This window comes from Panthera onca, chromosome E1 (assembly GCF_046562875.1).
Source record: "Panthera onca isolate mPanOnc1 chromosome E1, mPanOnc1 haplotype 2, whole genome shotgun sequence".
Taxonomy (NCBI): domain Eukaryota; kingdom Metazoa; phylum Chordata; class Mammalia; order Carnivora; family Felidae; genus Panthera; species Panthera onca.
The window spans coordinates 20,563,300-20,581,470 of NC_138352.1; the positions used below are offsets into that span (position 1 = coordinate 20,563,300).

The 18,171-nt window shown below is 45.5% G+C and overlaps 1 protein-coding gene and 1 long non-coding RNA gene across 2 annotated transcripts in view; one reads left to right on the top strand and one right to left on the bottom strand.

Annotated features, from left to right (window-relative positions):
* The first annotated feature begins 90 nt into the window (after nucleotides 1-90).
* The window catches only part of LOC132688324 (uncharacterized), a 19,588-nt gene continuing 1,507 nt past the window's right edge, over nucleotides 91-18,171 (top strand). The window contains exons 1-2 of the long non-coding RNA XR_009614490.3: nucleotides 91-278; nucleotides 10,421-10,563. This is a non-coding gene — a long non-coding RNA (uncharacterized LOC132688324). The remainder of the gene's footprint in view (nucleotides 279-10,420; nucleotides 10,564-18,171) is intronic.
* The window catches only part of GSG1L2 (GSG1 like 2), a 17,790-nt gene continuing 12,771 nt past the window's right edge, over nucleotides 13,153-18,171 (bottom strand). Inside the window, exons 4-5 of the mRNA XM_060647284.3 lie at nucleotides 17,524-17,635; nucleotides 13,153-14,309 (exon numbers count right to left, since the gene is read on the bottom strand). Of these exons, the coding sequence (XP_060503267.1) occupies nucleotides 14,051-14,309; nucleotides 17,524-17,635 (371 nt within the window). The 3' untranslated portion in view covers nucleotides 13,153-14,050. The remainder of the gene's footprint in view (nucleotides 14,310-17,523; nucleotides 17,636-18,171) is intronic.

Sequence of the window (18,171 nt, forward strand, 5' to 3'; positions counted from 1 at the left end):
ACACTGAAGGGCTTTTCAGAGTAAATATAGTGTCTATTCTGATATTCAGGGACACATGCTGGCCGGGTCTGATTTCAGAGCTCTTGCCAGGGCTTTTAAAGCTCTCTGGCTTGTCTGTTACGGGTTTCCTCTGCTGTTCGGGGCTGGGCATTAGGGATCGGGACCTGGGATTTTCAGGCAAACATCCCTGTGCTCTGTTCCTGTAACCCTTGGATCAGGTGATGAAAAGCATAGAAGAATGTTAAGAAGAATGGAGCCTGTTGCAGAATGAACCCCTGGTAGGTGTGACCTGAACAGAGGGTGGGGGTGTTTCTTCCTAGTCAAACTCTTTCACCTCCCTGGGCCTTAGCTTCCTTATCTATAAAGTGGGCGTAACATAGTCATCTTGCAGGGCTCTTGGGGGGACTGACTAAGATACTATGTCCAAGAAGATAACTATTATCCTCTGGAATGATTAAGAACGCTAAGAATTTGGGGTGCCTGGCTGGTTCAGTCGATGGAGTGCATGACTCTCGATCTCAAGGTCGTGGATTCAAGCCCTGTGTTGGGCGTAGACATTACTTAAAAATAAAGTCTGGGGGTGCCTGGGTGGCTCAGTTGGTTAAGCATCTGACTAGATCAGGCTTGATCAGGTCATGATCTCACGGTTCATGGGTTCCAGCCCCGAGTCGGGCTCTGGGCTGACAGCTTGGAGCCTGGAGCCTGCTTGGGATTCTGTGTCTCCCTCTCTCCCTGCCCCTCCCCTGCTCGCACTCTGTCCCTCTCTCCCTCTCAAAAATAAATAAACAAATTTATAAAAAAGAATAAATGAAGTCTTAAAAAAAGAATAGTAAGAATTTATCCCAAATGTGAAATATCTTAATTACATAAGGGAGCATGATAGGATTAGAAATGAAGACACATCAAAAGCTAAGAACCAGTTCAAGCATTCAAACCTCCAGAAACCAGAAGACCAGTCATAATGATGCCCTAAGGGCACCTGGTTAGCTCAGTGGGGTTAAGCATCTGACTCTTGGTTTCAGCTCAGGTCACGATCTCACGGTTCATGAGTTCAAGTGCCCAGTTGGGCTCTGTGCTGACAGTGTGAAGCCTGCTTGGGATCTTCTCTCTCGTCTCTCTCTGCCCCTCCCATGCTCATTTTCTCTCTCTCTCTCTCTCAAAATAAATAAATAAACTTAAAAAAATAGATTTATTAATATTTTATTATTTTATATTTATAAGTATAAATATAAATATATTTTTATAATATTTATATAATTTTATTGTTATAAAAAAGTTTATTTAATAAATGCCTTTAAAGGTGGCCATCTTGGGGCACCTGGGTAGCTCAGTTGGTTGAGTGTCCGACTTCAGCTCAGGTCAGGATTTAGTGGTTTGTGAGTTTGAGCCCCGCGTCGGTCTCTGTGTTGACAGCTTGGAGCCTGGAGCCTGTTTCAGATTCTGTGTCTCCCTCTCTCTCTGCCCCTCCCCTGCTCATGCTCTGTCTCTCAAAAATAAATAAATGTTATGAAAAAAAATAGATTCACAAAGTTGTTACTGTTTTGCTGAAGATTTATCCATATTGTTGTGTGAAGTTGGAGATTACTCATTCGGTGTGTGAATATACCTCGCATTTTTACTTCGTTCCCCTGACAGTGCCACTTGGGATGGAGGTGTGTTGTTTTTTTTTTTTAATAGAACTGTTCTTTGAAATTAAGAATGAGGAAATTTCTAATGAGCATTCTTTTAGAGGACCCACCTATGTTGGGAGGCTGAAAATATTATGAGTGGTATAATGTCTACTTGCCAAGGTTGGCTTAGTCAACATACACGTTCTTCAGTTCCCTTGTTCAAGTGTGGCCACTGCTGTGGTTGGACAATTCACACCTGTATTTGATGGCAAGCCTCACAGCAGTACAAGGTCCTTTATGAAAGGGTAACTATCTGGGTCTCCTGTAATAGTTCATGGCAGTCTTTCTGTTTAAGTAGATGTGGATGACGATGGTTATCCACGATCAGGTGCGCTAGCAGAATTATTTGCCTCTTCCACACCATCGTAGGATGTTCCGGGTATAGTTTCTACGCTGCTGTAAACAGTGATCATTGGCCAACCATCCACCTAAAGACTAGCAAACATCCTCAGATGTGGAGCTTAATGTTTCCAGAATGTCCAGAAATGTCATTCATTGATTCTGTCATTTATTTCTCAACCATTATTTATTGCTCAGCTATCATGAGCCAAGAAGGGATCTATGTGTGAGGAACACAGCGCTGAATGACAGAGAGAGACTACTCACCCTCACGGAGCTTTCTGACCACATCGTGTTGGGAAGCGGACAGTGAATCCACAAGGAAGTAATCCTGTAGTATGTCAGAAGGTGGTAAGTCCTCTAAGAGGAAAACAAAACCCAGGGAATCCCTGGGTGTCCAGGCAGGAGACAAAATCTCCCTGGATGGTTCAAGAGACTTTAATGGGAGGGTCATTTGCAGGGCTGTGAAAGGGTTAAGGATACGTACACCAGGGCCACTGAGGCACCCAGAGACCAGCAACAGTGAAAAGCTGTTAGCACCCCTTCAGACAAGGGATAGAAAAAGAGTTACTGCAGCTCAATGAAAGGAGGCAGAACTTGGGGTCAGGGTCGGGGGGGGGGGGTTGCATCTAGCATATTCTATAGCCATGGAAAGTAGCTGCTACTGTCTGTGAAAACGGGCCAAAGGAGGAAGAAATACCTTGATGGCCATCTTTCCAGTCTCTGACACCATGGTGTGTTTGAACAAGCATGGGGCTGGCTGGGAAGAGAAGCAGACCAACAGAAACAGCAAGGGTGTCTTGCCCACCTGATTAACAACAGCCCCTGTACAATGGTTAGTCTCTTGAGGACATGCTCACAGGACCAAATACCGTCATACTCATTCATACTCAAGTGTCGTTACAAGGCGAATGTCCACACATCTCTTCCCCAAATTTCCTTGTCACCAATTCTTTTTCCATAGTCTCCAACCTGTTGGCCAACCCAACTACCAATATGACTGTGTAGATCTGTAACTCAGGCCATCTTTCCACCCAAAGGAAGTGGACAATAGGTACGGCTCGAGTTCTGTGCACAGAAGGTCTTCCTTCTCTGCCGTGTGTCAGGGCCACTCTTGAACGGGATCATCTACCTCTAGCTGATGCCAATGTATCAGACAGACTCATCTGTAAACCATCCCTACTTACCATTTTCCTTTAATGGAAAGCAAAGGCCATCAGTGAGCACAGGTGGGTATCACGGAGTTTTAATGCAATGTACTAGTGTCTTCTCTACATGCTTGGGCCAAAGGTCAGTTCTCTGTAACTGAGGTGATGCCTGAAGGTGCTGAGAGCTGGCTGTCCGCTGACTGCACTACCAACAGCTGGGGCAACAAATGCATCAGTGAAGAGGAACCTGAGTGATACATCACAGCATCTATCACAGGAGAGGGGAAGAGGCAAACTGAGAATAAGTCCTTCTGATTTCATGGGTGATCAGAGAGTGTTGGTAAAAAGATGATGAGGAACTGATGGATGCCTGAGGAAGTGATGGGGATCTGTGGCAGACAGATGTTCTAGGCAAAGGGACCAGCAAAGTGCAAAAGCCCTGAGGCAGAATGTGCTTGGAATATTAAGAAGGCTCCACACTCAGCTCCAAACCCAATGTGGGGCTCAATCCCACAACTCTGGGATCATGACCCTGGACTGAAATCAAGAGTCAGACACTCAACTGACTGAGCCACCCAGGCACCCCAGTTTTTTATTGAAGCATAATTAACATGTAATCTTATAGTAATTTCAGGTGTGCAACATATTGATTTGAAAATTCTATACATTTTCAATGCTCACCTTGATAAGTGTGGTCATCATCTGTCCTGTATGATGTTATTACAATATTATTGACTTTATTCTCTATGCTGTGCTTTTCATCTTTGTGATTTATTTATTTTATAACCAGAAATTTGTACCTCTTAGTCTCTTTTCTCTATTTCACCCATCCCCCAACCACACCCCTCTGGAAACCACCAGTTTGTTCTCTGTATTTAAGCGTCCAGTTTTTGTTTGTTTATTTTGGGTTTTTGGATTCCACATGTAAGTGAAATCATGCAGTATTTGTTTTTCTCTTAGTTTACTTAGCCTAATACCCTCAAGATATGTCCATGTTGTCACAAATGGCAAGATGTCATTTTTAATGGCTGAATAATACTCCATTGCATACATATATCTTCTTTATCCATTTATGTATTGATGGACACTTGGAATGCTTCTGTAGCGTGGCTGTTGTAAATGCTGTAGTAAGTATAGGGCTGTATATATCTTTTCTTTTTAAATTTTTTTTTTAACGTTTATTTATTTTTGGGATAGAGAGAGACAGAGCATGAACGGAGGAGGGGCAGAGAGAGGGAGACACAGAATCGGAAGCAGGCTCCAGGCTCTGAGCCATCAGCCCAGAGCCTGACGCGGGACTCGAACTCACGGACTGTGAGATCGTGACCTGAGCTGAAGTCGGATGCTTAACCGACTGAGCCACTCAGGCGCCCCTGTATATATCTTTTCAAGATAGTGTTTTTGTTTTCTTTGGGTAAATACCCAGTAGTGAAATTACTGGATCATATGGTATTTCTATTTTTATTTATTTTTTATTTTTTAATGTTTATTTATTTTTAAGAGACAGAAACAGAGCACAAGCAGGGGAGGGGCAGAGAGAGAGGGGGAGACACAGAATCCGAAGCAGGTTCCAGGCTCTGAGCTGTCAGCACAGAGCTCGACGTGGGGGCTCGAACTGTGAGATCATGACCTGAGCGGAAGTCAGTGCTTAACCAACTGAGACATCCAGGTGCCCCGGTATTTCTATTTTTAATGTTTTGAGGCCCTACATAATGTTTTCCAGAGTGGCTGTACCAAGTTGCATTCCCATCAACAGAACACAAGTGTTCCTTTTCCATTGTGGTTTTGATTTGCATTTCCCTGATGATGAGTGATGCTGAGCATCTTTTCATGTGTCTGTTGGAGGGCCTACATATCTTGTAGGACATGGTTCAATGTTTGGCTTTTGCTCTAAATGAGATGGTAATCCTTGGAGTGTCCAGAGGAGAGAAAAGATGTGATTTGACTTTCATGTACACCTGTTGTACTGGGACTAGGTTATGTGGGGACAAGGATGGAAGTGGAGAGGCAGCTGAAGACTTGTGTGACAGTAACCCAGGGAAGCAGTAATGGTGGCCTTGGCTTGGCTGCATTGGGTAGAAGTCAAGGTGGTGAGAAGTGCCTGGATTCAGACAGATTTGAAGGTAGAGCAGACAGGATTTGCTCATGGGTTGGACGGAGGGGAATAAAGGAAAGAGAAGAGTCAAGATTACTCCCAGATTTTGACATTTTGACTTGAATGACTAATAGGATAGAGTTACTGTTCACTTTCCTTCCTTCCTTCCTTCCTTCCTTCCTTCCTTCCTTCCTTCCTTCCTTCCTTCTTTCCTCCCTCCCTCCCTCCCTCCCTCCTTCCCTCTCTCGCATCTTTCCTTTCTTCCTTCCTTCCTTCCTTCCTCCCTCCCTCCTTCCCTCCCTCCCATCTTCCCTTCCTTCCTTCCTCCCTCCCTCCCTCCCTTCCTTCTTCCCTCCCTCCCTCCCTGCCTCCCTCCTTCCCTCCCTCCCATCTTTCCTTCCTTCCTTACTTCCTTTCTCCCTCCCTCCCTCCCATCTTTCCTTCCTCCCTCCCTCCCTCCCTTCCATCTTTCCTTCCTTCCTTCCTCCCTCCCTCCCTCCTTCCCATCTTTCCTTCCTTCCTCCCTCCCTCCCTCCCTTCCTTCCTTCCCTCCTTCCTTCTCTACTTCTTTCTTTCCTTCCTTCCTTCCTCCTTCCCTCCCTCCTTTCCTCCTTCTCTCCTCCTTCCTTCCTTCCTTCCTTCATTCCTTCCTTCCTCCCTCCTTCCCTCTCTCCCATCTTTCCTTCCTTCCTTCCTTCCTTCCTTCCTTCCTTCCTTCTTCCCTCCCTCCCTCCTTCCCTCCCATCTATTCTTCCTTCCTTCCTCCCTCCCTCCCTCCCTCCCTCCCTCCCTCTCTCCCTCCCTCCCTCCCTTCCATCTTTCCTTCCTTCCTTCCTTTCTTCCTTCCTTCCTTCCTTCCTCCATCCGTCCGTCCCTCCCTCCCTTCTTCCCTCCTTCCCATCTTTCTTTCCTTCCTTCCTTCCTTCCTTCTTTCTTTTCTTTTTTTTTCTTTTGAGATGGGTAAGACTGCAGGAGGCAGAGATTGGGGATGTGGGTGAATTCCACGTTGCGTTCTATGTTAATTTTGCAACCCAGTTAAATCTAAGTGGAAGTGTTAAGTGGGAAGTTGGGTAAGCCATTCTGGAGGTATGTCCAGCTGAGAGAGGTCTAGGCTCAGGTTATACATTTGGGAGTTATCACAGGTAGGTGGTATTTCTAGACATGCAATGACATGCAAGCTCTCCTAAGACTTGAGTGTAGACAGGGAGGATATTGGAGGGCTCTGCTCTTTGGTACTCCCATCATCCAGAGACTGGGGACTTGAAGTAGTGTCATCAAAGGAGACTGAATAGATGTGGCCAGCGTGGTGGGGGAGACTTAATAGAGCAGTGTCCAGGAGCCTGGTGAAGACAGTATTTGAAGCAGGAGGTGACCGCCTGCATCTGATGCTGCTGATTAGTCAAGTGAGATAAGGTCTGAATGGTGACCTTGACTTTAGTCATGTGGAGACAGTGGAGACATTGACAGGAACTCCTGTGTGAAGATTATCATGAGTTTAGTTCTCCTTCAGTCTCACTGTCCATGGTTCTGTAACAAGCCAGCCCTGCAAGGTGGCTCACGATCCATCCAAGCTCCCTGCACCTGACGCTTTGAAAACACGGTCTTCTGCATACCTTGATATTTGGATGAGAGCCTTGCTATGTCTGAGAGATGCTCGGGGACACCGGCCCTCGGAGCTTGGTTGAATAATGTTAGGCAGCTTCCACTTTTCCCCATGGCCCTGGAGATGCAGAAAAGCAGGACAGGGCAGCAGGATCTCTGGCATGGACCTATGTTTGGGTTCAGATGCAGCTCTCAGGGGGAACAGTGAAAACTCACATCCACTAAGGGTGGGGGGGGGGTTTTCCTTTTTCTGTTTATGGCTTGACTGCCATAGACAAGGGATATTCCAACCCAAAGCATGTTGCTTAGTCTACAAAGAGATTCTTTCTCCAAATACCAGTCTACTTTATAGCCCTACTTTAGGAGAGAAGCCTAAAGATTGGCCTGACCCTGAAATAAAGGTATTTTCTAGTCCAAGAATTGAGAACTAAGACTGAGCAGTGTGAATGCATCTGTGGGATTGGGGGCCATTCCGGGAAACCCAGGGCATGAAAGCCGCAGTCTAAAGCAGAGCAAGCCCTCTGCCTGTCTTCTTACCTGGAGCCTCTTCAGTATCCTTGGTCCCAAGCAGAAGCCATGTTTTGAATAGAGTGTAACTTCAAATTGCCCTGACCCATCTCTGGATCAGGGAGAAGGGCTCCCTCAATGGCTTCCTCCTGGCGTTTTCAACCCCTTGACTCCTCCCACAAGATGCCCAGGGCCCTGCCCTTGGACAGTCTCACCTAGGGAGGAAGGAGAGGAGAGGATTTGTCTCCACTCTGCCCCCAGGAGCCTTCCAGTCCTGAGTCTGAATCTCCGTTCCACTCCTGACTTTTTGTAGTCTCAGGCATACAGTTAAACCTGAATCTCATGGCCATCTTCTGGAAATGGAGACCCCAATACTACCACCTTCATAAACGTGCTGTTGTGTAGAGTCAGAATATGAGAGGTGATGTGTATAAAGCATGCAGAAGGGGTCTGGCCTGTCACTGGGCTGATGGCCTCGGTGTCTTCCTTCTCCCTGGCAATTTTTTCCTAGTCTGTGTTGGCTCATCTCATTGCCTTACCTCAATGCATGCCAGCACCCAGTTCTGAGGACCCTGGACAGGGACAGGGTAAGTCAGGTAATGTGTGTGCACGTACTTCCATAACCAGTACACGTTGGGTCTGTCTCACCTCCTCAAACCCCATGAGTGTTCTCTGGGCTGAAACGTGGGTCCCGTTAGCTCAGTCCTTCTTTCCAGCCAGGACCAGCCCTTGCTTTGCTGCACGAACTTGCTTCCACTCCCGATGTCCCATTGGAAGGGTGGGTTCTCCCAATGCCTGGAGGCAATGTTGCATAGGTAGCAGGGCTATGGAAGAGGGGAAGTGAGGAATGGGGCAGAATGGTGGGTTGTTGGGCTAGCCTGACATATTAACAAATTGGAATATTCAGCCATAAAAAGGAAGGAAATTCTTACACCTGCTATAACATGGATGTACCTTGAGGACATTATGCTGGATGAAATAAGCAAGTCACAAAAGAACAAAATACTGTGTCACTCTACATAGATGAGGTGCCACAATGGTCAAATCCATGGAGATCAAAAGTAGAACGGTGGTTTCCAGGGACTGGCGGGAGGGGAAATGGGGAGTTAGTGTTGAATGGGGACAGAGCTTCAGTTCTGCAAGATGACCAGAGTTCTGGAGATGGATGGGGGTGAAGGTTGCACAACACAGAATGTGTTTAATGCCAGTGAAGTGTGCACTCAAAAACAGTTAAGATGGTAAATTTTATTTTATGTGTCTTTTACCACAATAAAAAAATTGGTAAAAGAATTATCCGACCTCTGTTGAAAAGACAGTCTGAATGTAAGATGATGCCATTCATAGAAAACATGAAGCCAGGGGCACCTGGGTGGCTCAGCTGGTTAAGCACCTGACTCCTGACTTTGGCTCAGGTCATGATCTCATGTACCATGAGTTCGAGCCCCATGTCAGGCTCTGTGCTGACAGCTTGGAGCCTGTTGGGCATTCTCTCTCTCTCCCTCTCTCTCTGCCCCTCCCCCACTCACACTCTCTATCTCTCTCAAAATAAAGAAATAAACTTAATAAAAAAAGAAAATGTGAAGCCAGACAAGATACTTTTTCATGTGTAGTCTGTGGACACAGATGTGCATGGTAAATGTGCATAATTGTACGTAGAAGTGAGTCCCGGATGGAGGTTACCACCTGGGAGAGGGAAGAAGGAAGGGAAGGGGGGGGGCAGGGGCGTTCATTTTATCACTTACAATTTATTTCTTTTCTTGGTTAAAAAGAGACATCTGTGGCAACCTTGACAGACCATTTACTTCTGTTACATCCGAGCAGTGGGTACCTGCATGTCTGTTAGGGTTAGCTCATGTATATTGAAATATTTCCTAGTTGAAAAGAGAAAATAAAATAATCAAAGAGAGAAAGAGGGGCACCCAGGTGGCTCAGTCACTTAAGTGTCAGACTTCGGCCCAGGTCATGATCTTGCGGTTTGTGAGTTCGAGCCCCACGTCGGGCTCTGTGCTGACAGCTAGGAGCCTGGAGCCTGCTTCCGATTCTGTGTCTCCCTCTCTCTCTGCTCTTCCCCCACTCTCTCTCCATCTCTCTCTCTCTCTCCTTCAAAAATAAATAAACATTGAAAAAATTAATTAAAAAATCTCTCTTTAAAAAGAAAAAGGAGAAGCAGAGGAGTCCTGTCTGATATCCTTATTATCTCGCCTGATCTCCAATCCAAATTCTCCTGTTTTCAGATTGCTACCTGCTTTCCTTCGTGTTTTCACTGTGCAAAAGATGTATCTCTAGTATTTCAAGCCCCGCCCAGATAGTTTGTCTCTCTGATTCATCACAGTTGGCTTAACATATTGATATTAATTATTTAATTTAAATTTAAATTTTTTAAATTAATTATTAATTAATATTTAAATTATTTAAGTTAATTATTAAATTTAAATTTAAATCATTTAAATTAATTAATTAATTGAATTAATTAAATTAATAATTAATTAATATTAATATGATTCATCACAGTTGGCTTAACATATTAATTAATATTAATATTAACATATTCTCGATCAGCCAACAAGTCATGGGCATGTTGTTTAACCTTCAACCTTGGCTGTTTTCCAATCTCCCCCAACCTCCCTCTTGGAGAACAACGTTGAACTGTTTCTATAGGGCAGGGGGGTGTTCTCAGCCATGCTTGTAAAACACACACAGTGCTTTACATATACGCACACCTCATCGGATTTAAGGAGTGAAAAACGTTTACATGAACACACATGGCTTGTCTTACTCGGTTGGCCTATTAACCTTATTCTGGTCTTCAGAGAAGTCCCCCTCAGCCCAGACTTCCCAGCTCTGACTCCCCAACAGGGCGTGTCTGATGACAGCAATGAGGCTAAGTTGTCGGTTGCATGAAAACAGTCAGGAAAACGGACTCAGGGCCAATCTGTGCGTTTAGGCTCACTGGAGACCTCTGCTTTTCTCAGTTCTTCATCTGTGAACACCTTGCTTATTCTTGCCCAAGCCATTTTAGGTCAGCCGCCATCTTTTTATTTTGCCACCTACCTCGTAAGAGGAGACATGGACCCTTTGCCCCCCAGTCCTCTGAGCCTGGTTGGAGGAGGCCATCGGGAGCCCCTGCTGGCTGCTTCTCGTGATGGATTCCTTAGAACAACTGAATGCCAGCAGCTTGGAGACTGACTCATCTGTTGTTGAAGTAAGTAGACCGTAGACACAGACCAGTTCTGTACCAACGGACCCCAAACAGGCGTTCAGCTCATACCAGAAAAGGGCAAAGGTTGGGTCCTTACTTCTAGGAGGAATGGTGTCGTGCCTGGAGCATTGTAGACACCTGAGGAAAGTCACTGAATGGTTAACTCAGGGTGGATGGTGTCCAGGCTAAAAATGGTTGGTGGCTTGGCATTCATTGGATCCTGGCTTTCTCCCCGGCGCGGCCACTGAGATTTCACTCTTGTTTCCCCACCTCGCTGGCAGGGGCTCAGACTCCATCTGGTTTCCTTAAATACCCAGAGGACCCGACACAGTGCTTTGCACGTGGCAGATCTTAGCAGTTAATCCTTCTGTTTTGCTCGCTAAATGCCAAGTATTATTCTAAGATCTTCACACACATTAACCCACTTAGTCCTCACAATCCCAGAAAAAGGGGGGCTATTCTCTCATTTTACAGATGAGAAAACTGAGGCACAGACAGACAAGTGACTCACCCAAGGTCAAGGTGGGGGGAGCTGAGGTTTCTGTTGAGGCAGTCTGGCTCCAGAATCCATGCCCTTAATCACAATCTATATTAATTCCTTCAAAATTCTAAAAAATAAAATGGTCTATTTGATAGAACATATGTGTGCATGTGTGTATATATATATATGTATATATTACATATATATATTTATATATGTATATGTTACATATATATATAATATATGTTTATATATTATATATATTACATATATATATAATATATGTTTATATATGTATATATTACATATATATAATATATATTTATATATCTATATATTACATATATATTCATTGATGATATTCTCTCAATGCACACATCACATACACACATATATACAAATATGTCTGTGTGTCTGAGGATTTTCTACTTGTGCTCCATGGTCTTAGATGTCGGGGAATGCAGAGAACAGTCCTCGCCATAGAGAAGTAATTTACAATCTGTAAGAGGGAAACAGGTGTACAAATAGATCATTTCAATATACCGAGGAATTAAAATCCACTGGGGTCTGTCTTAGAACAAAGCTATATGAAACTGAGACACCTTGGCTCTTCCCCCCCCCCCTTTTTTAATGTTTTTATTTATTTATTCATTTTGAGGATGAGAGAGAATGGGGTGGAGGGGCACAGAGAAAGGGGGACAGAGGATCTGAAGCGGGCTCTGTGCTGAGAGCAGAGAGCTTGATGTGGGGCTCGAACTCACAAACCACAAGACCAAGACCTGAGCCAAAGTTGGACGCTTAACAGACTGAGCACCCCCACCCCCACCCCCCCGCCGCCAACCCAGGCGCCCCTGTTTCTTGATGTGGGTGGTGGGTACAGGTTATGTTCACTGTCTGAAAATTCACTAAGCAATGCATTTAGGATTATGTGGGTTATATTCTTTAATATAATCAACACTTTAAAACACTTGAAAGGAAGAAAAGTGTCTTGGGAGCTCAGAGGATGTAGCAAAGATTCAGTTTGGGCCGGAGCCTCAGGGATCAAGCACCCTGTGTCCTGCCCCGGCATCTGATCACTGCTTGTCTCTCAAAGTGCCACCTGGGCCCTCCGATGACATCAGCTTCTCTCATGTGGCTCCAGAAAATGCGTTTTTCTCTCTGGCACCTTCTACCGCATTCTGCACAGATGTGTCTTGTTTTGCTTTGCTTCTTACATTTTTTTAAAGTTTATTTTATTTATTTTGGGGGGGGGGGGGAAGCGTGCAGGGGAGGGCCAGAGAGAGGGAGAGAGAATCCCAAGCAGGCTCTGAGCTGTCGGTACAGAGCCTGATGGGGGCTGGAACCAGGAACCACGAGATCATGACCTGAGCCGAAATCAAGAGTCTGATGCTTAACCAACTGAGCCACCCAGGCGCCCCTTGCTTTGCTTTTTAAAAGCGAACTGAGTGTCTCTTTGTGAACCTTTCCTACGTGGACACACAGGGGTTATGAACCATACAAAGGACCCTGTACACTGTGGAGGGCAGAGGCCACTGGGTATGGAACCCCCCTGCTCTAGGTGAGGAAACAGTGCGGGAGACCTCAGCACGCCCTCCTGGTTGGGCTTATTCTGGCAAAAATCCATCCGACATCTCTCCAAATATGCCTGGTTCGACAAACCACAAAATTCCATGCGGCCATCATTCATTGGGCACATACCTGACTAGAGCCCCAAACATGAAGAACTTAGCTGATTTCTCCTTATTCTGTGGCTACCGTTCGGCATAAGCAGATCAAGTGATTTTATTCATAACATTCAGGGATAGTTTGTTCATTTTTCCAGAAATGACACGTTCACTAAACACATGAATACTTTCTTTAGATGAATCTAAGTTAGGGCATAATTAGGGTTGTTATAATTTAGCAGCTTATTTAAAAAAAAGAAAACAGCAACCTAAATTATGTCTTCAGCAACCTGTGGCCTCAATGATATGTTAGTTTAAAATATAAGATAAGTTTATATAATATTATAACAACACATTAGGAACCATGCAGAACACCACTGCTTTAAACACAACTTGCACGTTTAGCAATTTTTTTTAAATTTTTTTTAAATGTTTATTTTTGAGACAGAGACAGAGACAGAGCACATGAGTGGGAGAGGGGCAGAGAGAAAGAGGGAGACACAGAATCTGAAGCGGGCTCCAGGCTCCGAGCTGTCAGCACAGAGCCCGACATGGGGCTTGAACCCACAAACCATGAGATCATGACCTGAGCCAAAGTTGAACGCTCAGTCGACTGAGCCACCCGGAAGCCCCATAGCAATGTTTATTTTTAGAAGCAAAAGTGCCTAGCAATTTAAGTACAACATTTCCAACATTTGTTCTACTTAGTTGCGATAAGGTGTCATTCCATCCGGCTGTTCTCATTTTGTTTTATCACTTGATTATTCTTCTAAGTAGATTTTACTATAGGTAGAAATGAGGAAATTTCGAAGAAAATATATATTTAAAGTAACACAAAACTAATATTTTAAATTTAAATTCGTGGCTTCTTGATGAAAATAAAAAAAAGGAAGTATGGGATAGTCACACAGGCTATCAATCTGTGTCTGTTAATTAAGGGAAAAAATTTCTGGATACCCTTCCATCAACAAACATGTGCGGGCAACACATTTTATACTTTTGGTAGTTAGAACCTTGCTTTCCCCTGTCTTCAAAACTTCTTACCCTCAGTGTTCACATGTCCCATCTCCTTTGGTTACCTCGATTAAACTCACTGTCAGGAAAGCCTGAGATGCTGATTTATACTAGAGTGTCAATGGTTGATATCTTCTGTAAGAGTGATCTCACTTAAAGACACTGGCATTTTACGGGGAACCAGTAGCTGAAGCCAAAGGTGTTTAATGAAGGGTAAGATGATGGGTAGAAAGTTTACCCGGACCACAGCCTTCTGAAGTCCACCCCAGAGATGTTCGTTGTGGACGTAAGTGCCTGGCTGGTCTGCCTCTGCAGAGCTGGTAGGTTGTGGCTAGCACATGGACACCTTCCCTGGGGCATTTGGTGGCAGGTGCTCAGATGCACTCACAAGGGCATGCCCGGCAGGGCTGGGAGCAGCTTCCATTTCCCGAACACTTTCTGAAGACTTGGGTTCCGGGAATTTGTGTTGAGAGTGCTTACTGCCTTTCCGTACCCTCTGCTTCTCTATGAACTCCAGGCGGGCTGCCGTGTATCTGTTCACGGCCATGACCGACACAGCCATGCAGAGCGCGAAAGAACCCCACGCGAGGCTGTCAACAAAAGGCACAGTTAGGGAAGAGTGTGGGGCTGTGGTTTCCTTCCTGCGGGAGGTCAGTCTGATGAAAATCCAGCTCGTAGTTCCACTGAGCTCGGACCCGGACTTTGGATCACAAGTTTCGGACACCAGCCAACAGTGTTGTTAAGAGAAAAGATTTCGGAGTCATTGTGCCCAATGTGCACTGTGGGTTTACGCCCATCTCTTAGGAACTGTGCACCCTTGAGCTGATGACTTCACCTCTCTGTATCAGTTTCCTCATCTGCGAAACTTGACGGATAGTAACACTGCACACAGGGCGGTGGTGAGGAATTTAATGAACTAATGTGTGGGAAGTACTCAGCATGGGATCTGCTGATACAGAAGTGTTGCTTTTTTGTTATTGTTGCTCTTGGCTCTAACGCAGGACACCGGCCCTGGGTGTTGTTACTTTATATCCCCACCCTCTGGAAACCTGTTACGTTCGGAGATGATGGTCTATCTACACTTTTCATCTTCCACGGAACAAGGAGGAATGAAAGAGAAATAACCTCTGCCAAGTGACGAGTGTGTATTTTCGGGGGACGAAATTCCCAGGTAGAAGAGAAGCCTCCACCTCCAATTACCTACAAAGAAGCCTACTGTAGCTAAGTTCTAAACTCGCTGCAGAGTTTCCAATCATCCCTAAACATGACTTGACCCTCAAGGACACCAACATCTAGGGGGAAAGCCCAACAACAAACAGAAAAAAAAATCCAAAGAAAAGAGCTAAGAACAGAAGAAAACACCAAGAAGAAAACCTTTTGATAACTATCTACAGAGACATATGAGAAGCTATTGCATGAACAAAGCAAGATCAGGATATTTAGAAAAGGAGTAATTAGAAAACAAGAAAGACCTAGGGCACCTGGGTGGCTCAGTAGGTTAAGCATCTGAGTTTGGCTCAGGTCATGATCTCCCGGTTCGTGGGTTCGAGCCCCGTGTTGGGCTCTGTGCTGACAGCTCAGAGCCTGGAGCCTGCTTTGGATTCTGTGCCTCCCTCTCTCTCTGCCCCTCCCCTGCTCACACTCTGTCTCTAAAAAATACATAAACATTAAAAAACAAACAAACATGGGGCGCCTGGGTGTCTCGGTCGGTTAAGCATCTGACTTTGGCTCAGGAGATGATTTCACAGTTTGTGGGTTCGAGCCCCACATCGGGCTCTGTGCTGACAGCTCGGAGCCCGAAGCCTGCTTCGGATTCTGTGTCTCCCTCTCTCTCTCTCTCGGCCCCTCCCCTGCTCATGCTCACTATCAAAAATAAATAATAAAGACATTTTTAAAGAATGTAAAAAAGAGGGAACAGAAAGCTAAGAAATGGAAATAATCAAAGAAATAATACCAGAAAAAAACCCCAGAATTCTAGGATGTGAATATTCCGATTGAAGGGCCCGTCAAGCACAGGAAAGGGAGAATGAGTGTGAATGAGAGATTTTCCCTCCAAGGTGCATCATCCTGACATTTCGGAATACCAATAATAGAGTAGAAAGCAGCAGCTTACCTATAAAGGGACATGAATCAGAATAGTATGGAACTCGTGCCAGAAGCAGTCGATTCTAGAAGGAAATGGAGCCACACCTTCAACATTTTAAGGGAAAATGATTTCCAGCAAAGGATTATGCACGCTGCTAAACTATCAAATATAGAGCATTGGATAAATACATTTCCAAATATGCACGAAATAAAATAATATCTTTGCTCCTCGAACCCTTTCTTAGAAAGCTACTGGGGGATGTGCTCCCACAAAATGTGAATGTGAACTAAGTTAGATAATGACATGGGGCCCAGAAACAGCTCTCTGCTCACAGCACTGTGGCAAACCTCCGGGCAGGGGGTCCAGAGCAGAGAGGAATGTGGAGGGTTTTGGTTGGGGCTGGAAGACTGGGATAGGAGGAGACGGAATTGAGAGATTGCTATATTTAATGCCATTTTATTTTCAATTTTTAAACATCCTTAAATGTTTTTATTTATATTTGAGAGAGAAAGAGAGCAAGGGGAGGGGCAGAGAGAGAGGGAGACGCAGAATCCCAAGCAGGCTCCAGGCTCTGAGCTGTCAGCACAGAGCCCGACGCAGGGCTCGAACTCACGAGTGGTGAGATCACGACCTGAGTGGAAGTTGGACGCTTAACCAACCCATGATTTTTTAAAAAGATATTATTTTTAAGCAATCCCTACACCTCATGTGGGGTTCAGACTTACAGCCCCAAGTTCAAAAGTCATACACTCTACTGACTGAGATAGCCAGGCACCCCTGTTCAATACTGTTTGAGTTTTAAAAACTATTTGTATGTACTTCTTTGATTAGAAGTTAAGTAATTACAAGTAATAGGAAACAAAACAAAACAAAATGATATTGGAACCAATACCGTTTTTTGAGAGAGATCACGAGCAGGGGTGGGGGGAGGAGGAGAGAGAGGGCGAGAGAGAATCCCAAGCTCGGCGTGGAGCCCAACACGGGGCTCAATCCCACGACCCTGGGATCATGACCTGAGCTGAAATCAAGAGTCAGACGCTTAACCGACTGAGCCACCCAGGCGCCCCTGTATAATGTGACATGACTGAGACTTTCTGTTAGGAACACAACTTATCTGTCCATTAGAAGCAGGGGTAGGGTCTCTCATGATTGAAGTATTTATTAGGCAGCATTATAACTCAGGACTCTTCCCCGTAAGCCATGTTTAAGAATGGGATAACATCAGTATCCCCATTTATTTATTTTTTAATATTTTTATTATTATTTTTTAATGTGTGTTTATTTTTGACACAGAGGGAGACAGAACATGAGCAGGGGAGGGGAAGAGAGAGAGGGAGACACAGAAGCTGAACCAGGCTCCAGGCTCTGAGCTATCAGGACAGAATTCAACGCGGGGCTCGAACCCATGAACCGTGAGATCATGACCTGAGCCGAAGTCGGACACTCAACCAACTGAGCCACCCAGGAGCCCCCAGTATCCCCATTTCTTGAGGGCTCGACTCTTTGCCAAGGATTTTACAAACATAATCTCTTTGAATGCCTAGGGACACATGAGACAGGTCTCATTACCTTCCAGATGAGAGAGCTGGGCTCCAGAAAGGTTAAGAAATCAACCCAAAGTCAGACAGCAGAGCAATGGCCAAGGTCGGTAGTCTTACAGAACCTGCGTGTAACCCTGCGGGGCCGTCGGGGCTTGGGCACCACGGCCAGCAACTTACCAGTATGACCAGCCGTAGTCCCACGTCTGAGGCTTCCAGTCTTCGGGACCAAGGTTCACAGCAATTTGAAAGATGGTTGTGTACATCATGTGGGCCACCATCCCGAGGAGCCCTGCACGAGGAAAGCTTTGTGAGCCACAGGTGGGGATGGGGTTTCCCTACCTTGCGCGAGTTGGATGTAAACCCCAGGAGCGTCCTTCTTGAACCCTTCCAAGCAGGTCCCCCGTCACATTCACACCAATTCCTCGTTGTCCTGAATGCATATGGCGTGTGTTCCTCTGACGTGTTGTTCCTCCCGTGGCCACCTCTCCCCGTGTGTCATGCCCCTGTGTCCCTGTGCTCAGAGGCACCGATGCTCCAGTCTCTCCTTCCCAGGGCAGAGGAGGGGTCCTTGGACCACATTTGGCCTGAAGCCACACTCCACGGGGTTCTGTTCTGTTACTTCTTTTGCGTGTGGATGGTTTGCTAACTCTGGGATACTTTAGGGAAAAATCTGAGTGCGGGGGGCAAGCCTGGGTGGCTCAGTCGGTTGAGCATCCAACTCTTGATTTCAGATCAGGTCATGATCTCACGTTTTGTGAGTTCGAGCCTCACCTCGGGCTCTGTGCTGATGGCACGGAGCCTGCTTGGGATTCTTCCTCTCCCTTT